The sequence below is a fragment of the Zootermopsis nevadensis genome, unplaced genomic scaffold, assembly GCF_977971745.1.
Source record: "Zootermopsis nevadensis isolate Lab colony 2312 unplaced genomic scaffold, Znev_1.0 Znev_ptg000028l, whole genome shotgun sequence".
Classification (NCBI taxonomy): domain Eukaryota; kingdom Metazoa; phylum Arthropoda; class Insecta; order Blattodea; family Termopsidae; genus Zootermopsis; species Zootermopsis nevadensis.
The window spans coordinates 7,611,211-7,624,245 of NW_028259160.1; the positions used below are offsets into that span (position 1 = coordinate 7,611,211).

Genomic DNA, 13,035 nt, shown 5'->3' on the forward strand with positions numbered 1-13,035 from the left:
TATAACTCTGCAGTGCTAAGAAATATTAAGGAAATGCTGGAAAGAGGAGTGAATTGCTGATGAATTTATACTACCACATTTAATATGTACGTTTTTAGGTTGAACTGACTTGGATCCTTCTTGAAAAGCTAATAGTCATTCTCCTTATCAAATTTCCCAGCTGTTACGGAACCCACAGGTTCCCTATCCTGAGCTAGTTGAAACCAGTCTATATCTTTCTACCCCTTCCAATACTATCATCACATATGTACTTATAGAGAGGATAAGGAAAAATAAATTATTCTGAATGGCTGAAATATAAGATTAAGTTCTTTAATATAAGTGCTATATAAACAGATACATTTATAACAAATCAAAATATTATCTATATAATAACAACATTTTCAACATTGACTGTTTTTTATACAGAATAAAGCAAAGTCATATGAAATTACAAGATCTATAAAGACAAATAAAATGCAGTGACTATGAGAAAAGTTATCATAAGCACTGGTTGACTGTTAAGATCTGAACAAGACTGTGTTTCAGAGTAGTGTTTCCTTACAGGAGAGGTAATCCATGAACCACAAGACTTTCACAACTTGGTTGCTAGAATTTGGATTCCATAGATAAAATTTATTCATCCACATTTCACTTTACACATTTAAATCACAGTCTACATTTCAATATATTACTAACTTCTCTGTCACTGTTGAATTTCTTGAAAGAATACATGAACTCTACATTTGGCTCAACTCGTCTACCTGTAATATTCATTATCAGTTCCTAAATGAATAATTGTGCAAGTGAGAAAGATAGAGGGGTATTGATGACAACAAAGCAAAGTTACAGCTCATCTTCATGTCTGTACTGGTCAGAAAAGTCCCTACTTTAAACATAATTTCCTCCTGAAGACTTGGTGTGAAAGGATAGTTCATCGATAAGGCTGCTTTTCCATGGGGCAGACCTGTTCTATATGCAGTACTGCAATAACATGAGATACAAATGGGTTAAATTTAGAAAAAGAGGGGTAAAATATGATTCTGATCACCACTACTCAGTAAGTAAATATTAGATACAAAATACATTGTTTTAACATATCATGTGTGCAGCAGTTTCTAAACTCTGTGATCCCCATAAAAAATTATATTCTTTCTATTTCTTCTTATTCTCCTGTTAGATACTCTCTTAACCTGTCCCATATTCATTAAGCTGAATCATTTCACAGTGTTTCACAAATAACTTCTATGAAAGAAAACTAGTGTAATGATCAATAAACTCATAAGTTATTTAATGATGTTGTTTCAACTGTAGAGGCTATATAGCACAGACTTAAATGGACAGATGGTATTACCTCTAAAAATTAAAACAAATCTTAATAAACTTGCATGAAAGCATATAAATATATTCTTTTGTATTCAGACCAATTTCCTTTTCTGCCAAACAAAACAAAAATATTGAAGCTACATTTCCTGCAACATTAGTAACTTCTACACAGCATCAGAACAACTCAGACTAAGAGTAAATAACATAATTACAAAATCTGACATTGCAATAAGAACACACAGTAATATATGTTCCATTTAATGTCACAGGAGCTGAGATTTTCATCATTATTATATAGGAGTATCACAAAAAGTTATTACAATCACAGTTCTTAACAGATATTTTATATGCTAAATGAAATGCCTTTCATCATTGGAGATGGGAAGGGGAGGCCATAACACTTCACTGTTGAAGGAGCCCCAACATCACGAATTTCCTATGACAGTATTAAAATAAATATGTCCATGTTGCATGTTGCTGATCCTGGCCTATAGAAATAATTCTTTCTGGCAGTATACAAAATTATGTGTTAATACTATGTCAAATTATTTGCGGCCAAAAATGAAAATGAAGGGTGCTTCACATGTTTACCAAAAATATATTAGAACTGTGGGAAAGGTTGGGATCAGTATATGATATGCGCATGAGTTATATTTGTTGGAATGCGTCAGTAATGAATGGGTATGGGGGTTCAACTTGTATAAAATAAAATTAGAAATGAAAACATTTTTAGTAGCAGAGGATGGATGAATAGTACATTCCTACCATTATTTATCAATAGGTCTAACAGTATTAACAGAGTTACCTTAAATATCAAACAGTTTGTTGTATATTCAAAGAATGCCTTCAAGTTGCCTTGCTTCTTCCTATTGTCCTTAATCAGTCACAGATGGACCTGATTAATCATTCAACAGTAATATAAAATCTTCCACCTATGACCAATGTATGAATGTCAATACATTTTTGTACAGCCACATTTTATCTTGAATGTTAACCAAAGTATGCCCCACAGTTGGAACATCGCCTGTTCTTCAGTGCAAGGCAGCAGAGAATTCCAATAGGGAAAAAGAAAATGGCACAGAATATGCCAAGACAAGTAAAATCATCTTCCAGAACTCCCACCTGCAATACAGAAAATTCTAAACAGTTACACCTGCTCTAAGCCAATTATGGTAGAGGTTTACAATATGGTGTCCAGCTAATTATGCCTCATTTCACCTTAGACATTTCTGAGATACAATATTCACTGAGAGATGGGAACATTAATTCAAGATTATTGACATTTATACACTAAAATACACTTCTATTGTTGACAAAATCATCTGGGCAGATAGTAAATAGATTCAGGTTGGAATAAAATGTTACTATACTGTAATGTTTCAAAGTACATATGTCTGTTTATGGTCACACTGTAAGGTTGTTCCAGTACATGTTATCTGTTTATACAAAACCACAGTATAATGAAACAAACCCACCCTGCATGCTGGACAAGCACCAACTATGATGATTTCTTGTGGATGAACTGTAATTGTTGTGGCACCATATGTTGGGGTATAACCTGTTTGTAAAGGAGCTGATGGCCCTTGGTATGGCTGATAACCAGGAGGCAATTGTCCAAGTGTACTGGCACTTTGTGAGAAACCTGAGACATACAGTAGAATAGCATATTGTAGGATATATTTTGTATTGTGTCAACACTTTAGAATAATAATTTCAGTTTTTTCTGGGACTCTATTTCTGTCGTGTCCAAAGCTCATGTACAAATATACTGGTCATGAGGCAAATTAAAATTGCATTAATGATAACTCAAACTGATATGCAGTAACCTCAAAGAGAGACATCTACTGCACTAGTATATTTGTAAGAACTGTATTGCTCATGTATCTTTGTATGTAACTTATTTACGACTCAATTTTATAGTTAGTACTTTACCTGGAGCTTGTGGAGAATAGGGAGGTGGTATTTCATAATTTGGCGGAAGTGCCATCCTTAATTTTTATTCTTCACTAGGTGTTCTTTGTTCTTAACTGAAAGTGAAAACACAACCTTTACCATGGGTTATTTTCGTTGAGGAAAATCAAAACCTGCTCCAAATTAATACAAACCCAAGTTCAACTACTAACGATATTTTTGTACAGACAGGAAGTTATAATCATATGATCCTATATGATTTGCTGCAATCACTGGTATACTGCGTTTGTCAGCATACTATTATCTTCAATGTTGGTAACGAGGTGTATGTTGGTAAACCTGACAAAGTTAGCTTGGAGAATGTTGTGCGTGTTCTTAGTTTCTTGGAAATGAACCGTTGTCTTAAATAATTAAATTTTATAATGAAAGTGTTTTTATTGCGGAGTGAATGTGAAGATGAAATGTGTTTTTTTTTAAATACAGGTAGTTTGTTCCTTATATGCGTAATCGACACATACTAGAATTACAGGAACACTAGTTTTTCTAGTTAAGCATAGTTCTAAGCAGGTTTCTGTTTTATGATGGCGGCTAAAGTGGCGTGTAAATTAATTTAAATAAAAATTTGCTGGCAGTGGACAGGGACTTGAAGTTGTAGGTAATGTTGGTGTCAGTTTCGGATATTTTCTTCCACTGTATTGTATGTTGAATCTATTATTCCTTTCACTTTAATATAAATCTTGTAATGCAACTTTGATCAACTTTGCAGGAAATTCAAGCGGGTGCAAAAACGGACATTTATGTGCTATCAAGAAGTAAATACTACAGGAAGACAGAAGTAAAAGCATTTATATCAGAATCATTTTATCCAGTTTTACCAAAATTTGTATTATGGGAAGCTGTTTTAAACTATTTTAACGTAACTCTAAGTAAGCATGAAAAACGTGTATAAAACCAAATACACCTTATGTGAAGTCATACAATACAAGAACTCCAATTTAATTGTGGTTTCAGTTATACGCAGTACACCCCGAGAGGTTTAATAAATATTACGATTTCGGTGAGTTACCACATCAGAGTCCACATAATTTTCCTACCAGGCTGATGAGTCAGGAAATAAATGTGCATGCATCTATTTCTTGAGTACTTTTTAAATTGCATTATGTTGGGTTTGGCTGTGCGGATTGTGGTAATTTGGGTTGTAACACTTCCTCTGTAACCTTGGTAATTACCAACAAGACTAGAATTGTCATAATCCATGGCTTTGCTTGCATGTGACATACATGACTTCGCCCAACTTAGAAAAAAAGTTTCGTTTGAAAATGTTTGAAAATGTTTGAAACTCTTTTTTGTTTTATACAATTTATGCAGCAGGGGTTAGTCATGTTGTTGATGTATTTCAGTTTGGGATATTCCATTGTAGTCCACTGTTGGACTGAGTGTACTAAATCTAAAATTAAAACAAATATATTTAAATTTAGCCATGTATTTTATCACATGTCAGATTTTTGGTTTTCTGTCAAGCTTGAATAAAGATTTGGATAATTTTGTGCAACCTTATTATGGACTGACACGATATTCAAACAAAATGAAATGAAGAATATGCTGTGGGATTTGTTCTTTTGGTTTCTTTAACATTTACCCAGATTTGTTCTGGGGTCTAACTGGCCTCATCTCCAATTGGTACTGGGAAGTCTTTCCTGGAATGTGGCTGGAGAATAATGTTGTCCACTTACCTTTGTCTAATTTCAGAGTTAAGAAGTTTTACCTGCTTGCCCCCTGTGGAGCTTTATAAAATTTACCAACCCATTGAGTCAGTTTGCAAGACATTGCTGCTACTTGATGTTTACTCATTTTGAGTGTTAAGATCATTCATTGCTATTCATAAAATAATCTGGATTGTCTTAGTAAACAACATTTTTATTCCATATATTTGAGATTTGAATTTCAATAGCTTATGTAAAAAAATGACAGTGGAACCACAGTTCCGGAGAATCTGACGTAAATACGTCTTTGTATTTAAATTATAATTAGGCAATAAATACAATCCATCTTGTTATCTCTTCATAGTATGACAGAACACACAAACACAGCAGTAGGGTGAAGTGTGATGCGTCTTTATTTGTATAAATAAATGTTTGTAGAACCTAAACCATTTGTGATATGTAAAATCTGAAAACAGCTATGGTAAGCTCAAGAGATAATACATATTTCGTATGCAATATGTCCAGATCCATCTTTTATGGTTTTCGAGAGGCTGGCGCTTAACGTGATGAACAATAATAATAAATAGGAATCCCTTACCTCAAACTTTGTTCAATTGTAAGAGACCACGATGTCCACCCGCAATGACCAATTTAATCAAAACTAAAATGGAGAGTGTGGAGGGCAGTATCACAGATTTCTTAATAATTCTTATATAAGATAAGTAATTGTGATATTCTAAAACGTTTTTAACAGCACAATATTATCTACTCTACGACACACTTTTTCTACAAGCGATTCACAGCTCAGCTGTTTCCACAGTAACAAAAGTGGATTGTTGATGGCAGTAATGAAACAACAATGCCAAATAAAGAGATGACATAACAATTAGTTTCTTAGGTAAAGGAGTTTTGCCGAATGACCCTTCCGTATAGACGTATTTATGTCAAAAACTATCTGAAATGTTATAATAATACCTTATTGAGTTCATTTAGGCATTATACTGTTTTGTCATTTTATAAAGAAGGTTGTGATTATGGCAGCACATGTGTGTGCATGTTCACATTTAAAGAGTAAATGTAAGATACTATATTCTGGGTTGTAATGTCCTGTAATATGGTAAAAATTTACCAGTGTTTCAGAAGTCATTGCAATTTCCATCATGGGGGTAAACAATGAAGGCAGCTTGGACCTATGAAACATTAGTAAAACTTCTACCAGACTACATGGCACTACAACCCAGAAGACAGCCATCTTTTTACTTACCACCATGAAAACCTCAAATCCTAAAGTTGTTAAATCTAGTTCATTTATGAAGAATGTAACAAGAATATTAATATTGAAAGTTTTTTCCCTGTAGGTTGATGACACCTTGGCATCACAGACCACTTCACTTGCTGGTGATACTTGTACAAGTTTCCATATGAAGTCTGACAGTGATCACTCATAGAAGATTGTTTATCTGGTGAATATAAGGATGAAAGAGGATTCTTCAAGAAGGCTTTTGATAATGTTCAATGTTAAAATTCTTCTTGTTCAGAAAATTCATAAATAAAACGTAGTGGTGTTGACTTGGAAAGTTGCTAACCATATGAACTGTAAAGATAAATTCTTTGTTTCATGGGTGTAGTGTTCACAGATACTCCAATGAAACTTGTCATGTTTTTGTTCTTCTAGGAATGTTGTTGATTCTGAAAGTTCTGTAGAGTATTCAGATACAACTATTTCAAAGTCTGGAAAAGTGATTTAATTGAAAGTAGAAATGAAAAGACTACCTATGAGAGAGGAGCACTATAGTAAAAGTTTGAGAAATGCTGAAGTTTTCAACAAACAAGTAAAAAGGAACAAAGGTGCAAAGACAAGAAAACCTATGTTAGATGCTGAAGACATCTGTACTCCAAAGAGAAGTAAGACAGTGAATTTGACCTCCGCCAGATTTGTGTTCACAGAAGACTGTGCTTCCACGAAACCGAACAGACTCAGTAATTGTAAATGGAGGAAATCAGCTAATGTAATCAACACCAAAAATCAGTTTGGTCTTCTACGAGATTGTCAAGTGAAATTAGAAAGACTATCATCAGAAGTTTTGAGCAGAGCTTTGTCTGGAGAAAAGGTACTGAAAAATGCAAAAATGAGACCAGTGACAAGGATGCATTACAGGTATAATTGTGACAGTTCATCTTTTTTCCAGAAATCTGTAGGCAAAGATTGTGGCACTAAACAGGAGATCCAAGGAAGTTTGAGATTAAGTGAAGAAGGTGGAGACTGTAATGCGCAAAATTGTGATAATGCTTGCAAAAGTGATAAGATCGACTCATGGGGAAATGTGAGATGCCCCTTGGAAGAATCTTGTGATTTTAGCGAATCTGAGGAAGATTGGTGTGGCTGGTGGGTACGTGTTGATTCTCTTCATGATTTCTACAACGCTGACCTTTACACTATATCAGATGGAGTGACAGAATCTCGCATCATCATTTGGGATAATGCCTTTAAAGCAGAAGTGACTTCTAACAACAATTCAGTTCAAATACCTAAGCAGATAGGATGTGTGAATAAAGAAATACAAGAGGATACTGAAGAAGAGTGGGCAGGTTGGAATGTGCTGTATGTAAAGAGAAACATATCCAACATGAGTTCTGTCAATTTTTCAGAAGAGGAAACAGATGTACAGTGAATGGTTCATTTTCCAAAAATCATACATTCAAATCTCGTTAGGATAACAGTTTTTCTACAGGTCAGTTTATTTATCCCAGGATCTTGTGTGAAGTTTTTCATAATATTTTTGTTCAGTCCTTTGATTATTAACATTTGTTTCAATGCTGGGGGGGGGGGGGTGAGATTTTCTCACACACTTACATTTTAGTTGAACTTTGTTAATTTTGGTCCCAGCATATCAGCCATTTAAGCACAATCACTATCTTTGATATACAGTTTTAAATTGATAATAATTTCACATTGCTGGATTTCCTTTGCATTGTTATAGTTGGCTTTCTTGTTTCATAACTGGAAGATCAAAGTGTGTATAATTAGATTGATTTCACCAAATACCTGTGTTTAGTGTCAAAGAACCAAAGAAATGTAAATGGATATCCATGCTTATCAGAAGGTTAATGGTGGATAGCTAGATATTTTTGAAGATTTTCGTCTTCTGGGTTGTTGCGCTATGTAGTCTGGTCGATGTTAACCAACGTTTCAGAGGTCATACTGCCTCCGTCATCAGGGCAGTATGACCTCTGAAACGTTGGTTAACATCGACCAGACTACACAGCACAACAACCCAGAAGACGGAAATCTTCATACTCAACGCTGTGAAAACCTCAGATCTTACATAGATATTCTTTTCTTCATACTTGAACTGAAAGTTTTGTCTCAGGGCTTGGTTGCTGTTAGTCTGTTCTGTTGTGCAGTACTGTAGAATTTGAAAACATCCAGAAAGTCTTCTGTGTCCTTGTGGTCTGTGATCATATATTAACAAAAACTGGACAGAGAATTTAGTACAAAAAGAATTGCTTTTTATGAATTCAAGCAAGTGATAGAATTCATACCAGAATTATTTTTAAATAAATTCTGATTTTGTTGTTGGAAATCTTATATATTCCATGCTTTAAACATGTTTTAAATGTGTATCAGATTGTAAATCATAAATTACTCCAGTGCCTAAGTATTGCAGCATGAGAGTAATGAGGTGATGCTTCATACATTATCAAACTGGACTTTATACCATGGCTGCTTTATCCCCTACATGGGTGAACCAAAAAGCTATTCTGAATGTGATTGGAGAAACTTTCATCTTTGAATTGAATGATAATTTGTAGCCATTCTCATGTCTGATGAAGCTAATATAATTTCTCTTTGCATATAATTAGCTTATTGGCCAGATTCTGTCAAAAAATTAAATCCGTGGCGTAACAGCTCCAGAGAGCTAAAGCCGACTAACTTGACTGCTGGCCTCACGTCCACATGCCTAAGCAGAGGTGAACGATCATCCAACCAGATATAGGGTGACATGTGGTCAGCACGACGAACCCCCAGCCATTGCTAGCTTTCCTGACTGGATTACGCTACTCATTGTAGCTCCCCAATTTCCTCACGATGCTGGGTTGGCACCGGTCCCATACACTGGTCGAAAGCTCATGAGAAAATTTCTTCTCCCCCGAGACCCGAACCAGCGCGCATTCCGTATCGCCTGTCCGATGCATGATGCCTCAGACCGCGCGGCTACGGCCCGGGACACCAGATTCTGTCAGACCAGTTAATCATGTCTTACTTCTTTTCATTTTTCCTTTCTGTTCTTTTCATCCCTGCTCTTTTCTTCCTTTCTATACTTTAAATGTGTTTTATATATACCTCATTTTAATATGCTAAGTGTGATAAGGGATAGTCACTTTCACTGACGTTTTCTTGTTTAAATGCAGCAGTGAGTTAAATTGTAATTTATACTTATGAATGGGGAAATAAAATTGCCATCATAGTTTTAAAGGAGCACTTATTTGTCATATAGAATAGTTATGAGTTCTTGTGCATTAGTTTTCCATTACCACTTTGACTTAATTTGACTGCCTAAGGCCATCTGTCTTTGGGTGATGCCGTTTGAAAGTCACCAGATGAATGTCAAATGGTTTACTTTTTGAACAACATATGTCATATGCCTAGATTGAATGTTTATTATGATGTTGGGATATTTGAAACTTTCAGTTAATGTATTTTAGGTGCATTCAGTGGACAAAGTAAAATATGCCATTGAATTCCACCATATAGCTTAGTTATGACCTGGTTGTTCCACCCCAGTTCATTCTTCCACATGTTGTTATAGACCTTAAATCAGCCATACTTATTGCTCCTAATTTACTTCTTTCGCCATTTATCACTAGCTTTTTTCTGCTGGGCTCATACAAAACAATTTTGTCTGTTTTGTATGGGTGTGAAACTTGGTCTCTCACTCTGAGAGAGGAACACAGATTGAAGGTATTTGAGAATAAGGTGTTTGGGAGGATATTTGGAACTAGGAGAGAAAATGATGGGGTGTGGAGAAAACTGAATAATGATGAGCTTAAAAATTTGTACTCCCCCAGTATTGCCAGGGTGATTAAGTCAAGAAGAATGAGATGGGTGGGGCATGTGGAGTGCATAGATGGGGCAAGAGGTGTGCACTTGGTATTGGTTGGGAACCTGAGGGGAAGAGACCGCTGTGGAGACCTAGACATAGATGGGAGGATAATCTCAAGCAGGATGTATGGGAGATAGCAGTTGAAGGAGACTGGATTTTGTTAACCCAGGACAGGGTCTGTTGGAGGGCCTTGGTTAATTTAGTAATGAACCTTTGGGTTCCATAAACCATGTAGTTAGTTAGCTGTGCACATACCTGGCCACAGATTGTCAATATTGACATGTTTTGCATAATTTTCTTGTGTCCCACAGGGAAGTTCCTGCTATATTGCTTTAATGTTGGCTACAGTTGTTTTCTCCAACATCCCTTATGATTTATCCTTCAGAATTATGTCATATCTCATATGATAATATGTAAACTTAGTAGTTGATAAAGGGTCATAAAGAAACTGAAGAACTGACAGTCCAGTATGATCTGAAGCTTTCATGGTGATTAAGTAAAATAAATTCTTCTTGGGCTACCAGCTGTGTAAGGTTGTTTAATGAAGCAATTTATTATACAACAGTCCAGTGCCTTTCATTTAACATTATTACTTTTTGTAGCAATATTAAGGCAAGAATTAATTAGTTAGTAAGTAATAGTCTAATGGGAAGTGTTCATATAAATGTGAATGTTAGAATTTGTATAAAAATTGTAAGGAACTAATATACTGAATTCTCTTGTGCTCATTATATCTCTGCAAGTAGTCTACTTCTTGTAATTTTTCTCAGATTGTGACGAAGAAGTTGAGTGTCAGTTTTACTACTAAGTAAGGAATTTATATACTGATTAGTTGTGGAGAATGTTGGCACAGCTTTTGTTCCTATTTATATTATTTTTTTAAAAAAAATTATTTTTAGCTTAGTGTGCATTAATTAAGAACACACAAAATTCAGGAAATGCTTGCCATCATTCACTTCCAAATATTTGTCCTACCATTTCCTATCCAAAAATGAAAATAGTGAAGTATATACAACTGTAATTTTACTTTATGCTTTGTATAGGTGTCACTTAATCTCATGTTAAGAGAAAAGCATAGACAGAATGGCTGAGAATAGGATGCTGAGGAGAGTAAGTAATAAGTATGGTGTGTGTGTAGAAAACATTAATTGATTTTTTGAAGTTATTTAATATTTATTAGTATAATTATGCAATTTTTCATGTCAAAATTGTAGTTCATTAGTGTTCCATTTTTCAATGTAATAATATGTGTGTCCAAAGTTTGCATAAACATAGATTTGTCTCACATCAGAATCTTTTCTCATTCATTTTCTGTAGCTATTCAATGGTATATTGTGTTCTACGGAAGATTATTACAAATAATGATCAGCTAATGTACAGGGTTATACTGTGCTAGTGGTTTTGGTATTGTTAAGTGTTAAAGGAATAATGTTTCTGTTACAGTGTAGAACATTAGTTTCATTTGAGTATGGAATTTTAAAGTGATAAATGTGGGAAAGGTAAATCATGGGTGTAAACATATTAGAAATTAACTTCTTCCCTAACTTGACAATATATATTCTTTTTATCATGATGAAGAACAAAAATTATACATAATGAAAAACTAGCAACATTGCCACAAAATGTAAATAAGGCACGGCTTTGTTTCGGCCTTCTGTTTCAACTGTTGTGTATGATTGTGGAACTGTTTTAAGAATGTCTGTTAAAATAGTGTTTTGTTTGAGCTATTATTGTGTTACTTATTTCAATTATCAAGTTGTGCTACTGTTCATACTGTATTTGTTTTCAGTTCATTAGCTGTTTGCTCATGACACAGTGATCAATAAAATTTTGATTTCTTTTTATGCAGTATTTGTAGGTCACATTGTGATTTGTGCGTTGTAGAATATGTTTTGTAAGTTTTTGCGTTACTTTTAAGTTTAGTCAGACCCTTATCCTTTGTCAGAGGATTTTCCAGCATCATATTAGATAATTAGTACAGCTGCTGTAGCTACATATCAGCTTTGAACTGGCATTCAAACAGTGTTTCTAAAGCTTCTCATATGTGGAATGATAAAGCTTGAAATGTCATGGAACAATAAAAATGTACTCCAGTTAAATAATTTCCATTTTCTTTGTTATCTCCCATGCAATCCAGTTTATAGTTCTTCTACTGATGTGTTGTTGATTAGTTTTACTACATGATTTTACACTACTATTTCATTGTGCTTCACAGTAGACATCAGTAGGGCATGTGACATGACTTGGTAGGGGTACACCATGAAACAAAAACAAAGGAGATGGTGTCTTCTGGGTTGTGCCATGCAGTCTGGTAGAAGTTTACCGACGTTTCAGAGGTCCTTGCTGCCTCGATTATCAGGCCGATGAGTGCATAGGATTATTTTCATGAAATACATCAAAGTAATGAAATGATATTGAGCATTTATTTTCCCTCCTCACCAAAGCGATGTTTTAAATCAAACCAAAGTAAATTGCTGAAGGATAGAAGTGACAAAAGTAATAGCTGCATATTGAATTTCTTTTTCGAAAGCACTCCAAACAGTTGATCTAAGGAAAAAGGTGTCTTTCTTCCATAATTTCTACCTCGCATCCATGGAATATCCCTTATAATTTAATACAAATTTAATAGATCCTCAGGATGTCTTGAATTTGCATATGTGAATAGCCACTCATAATTTTTATTTGTATTATACTATCATAATGCTAGGTTCTGATTTCCGTACCGACATTAACTGCATATTTAACTTGCAGCAATATGCCTCGGGTAGAGTCTTGTTAATTTTTTTAAATTCACTTGATACATTAATTTTTAAAAGAAACGGAAAGGAAGACAGTGGCCAATCCCGGTATGCTCCGATACAGTGCCAGTCATTCGAGTCCTAACCTGTTCATAAATAGGATTTAGAAAGACTTCGACGATGGAATAAAATCCCAGTTTGATACTAATATGCACAGATTGAAGTTAATTGTTATTGACGATGTAAACTGAAATGTTCTCCACAAACCTGAAT

General features: G+C 34.6%; 2 protein-coding genes across 15 annotated transcripts in view; one reads left to right on the forward strand and one right to left on the reverse strand.

The window, feature by feature from the left end:
- The window catches only part of LOC110838701 (uncharacterized), a 27,503-nt gene extending 15,377 nt beyond the window's left edge, over window positions 1–12,126 (forward strand). Inside the window, exons 1-4 of one of the 11 annotated variants that reach the window (XM_022082167.2) lie at window positions 3,574–3,871; window positions 3,983–4,273; window positions 6,278–6,382; window positions 6,595–12,126. In XM_022082167.2, the coding sequence (XP_021937859.2) occupies window positions 6,680–7,591 (912 nt within the window). In that variant the 5' untranslated portion in view covers window positions 3,574–3,871; window positions 3,983–4,273; window positions 6,278–6,382; window positions 6,595–6,679 and the 3' untranslated portion in view covers window positions 7,592–12,126. Of the gene's footprint in view, window positions 1–3,556; window positions 3,872–3,982; window positions 4,274–6,277 lie in introns of those variants that run through there. The other 10 variants (XM_022082168.2, XM_087357131.1, XM_022082172.2 and 7 more) reach the window with 10 other exon arrangements.
- On the reverse strand, window positions 299–3,539 carry LOC110838703 (membrane protein BRI3). Of its 4 annotated transcripts, XR_015537393.1 has the most exons (5): window positions 3,411–3,539; window positions 3,238–3,332; window positions 2,781–2,947; window positions 2,111–2,427; window positions 299–963 (listed from the first exon to the last, which is right to left on the reverse strand). XR_015537393.1 is itself a non-coding variant. In XM_022082181.2 (4 exons), exons 2-4 carry the CDS (start codon window positions 3,290–3,292, stop codon window positions 2,296–2,298), a joined length of 354 nt encoding a protein of 117 aa, XP_021937873.1. In that variant the 5' UTR covers window positions 3,293–3,332; window positions 3,411–3,539; the 3' UTR covers window positions 299–2,295. The 4 variants fall into 4 exon arrangements, 3 of the variants coding, with proteins under 3 accessions (XP_021937873.1, XP_021937875.1, XP_021937874.1); XM_022082181.2 differs by having other exon boundaries at window positions 299–2,427; XM_022082183.2 differs by having other exon boundaries at window positions 299–2,427; window positions 3,429–3,532.
- Window positions 12,127–13,035: the final 909 nt, after the last annotated feature.

Coding starts and splice junctions, on each gene's coding strand:
- LOC110838703 (XM_022082181.2), bottom strand. CDS start 3,292: ATGGCACTTCCGCCAAATTATGAAATACCACCTCCCTATTCTCCACAA. Junction 2,948..3,237: donor CTATTCTCCACAAGCTCCAG/GTAAAGTACTAA, acceptor TGTATGTCTCAG/GTTTCTCACAAAGTGCCAGT. Junction 2,428..2,780: donor GTGCTTGTCCAGCATGCAGG/GTGGGTTTGTTT, acceptor TCTGTATTGCAG/GTGGGAGTTCTGGAAGATGA.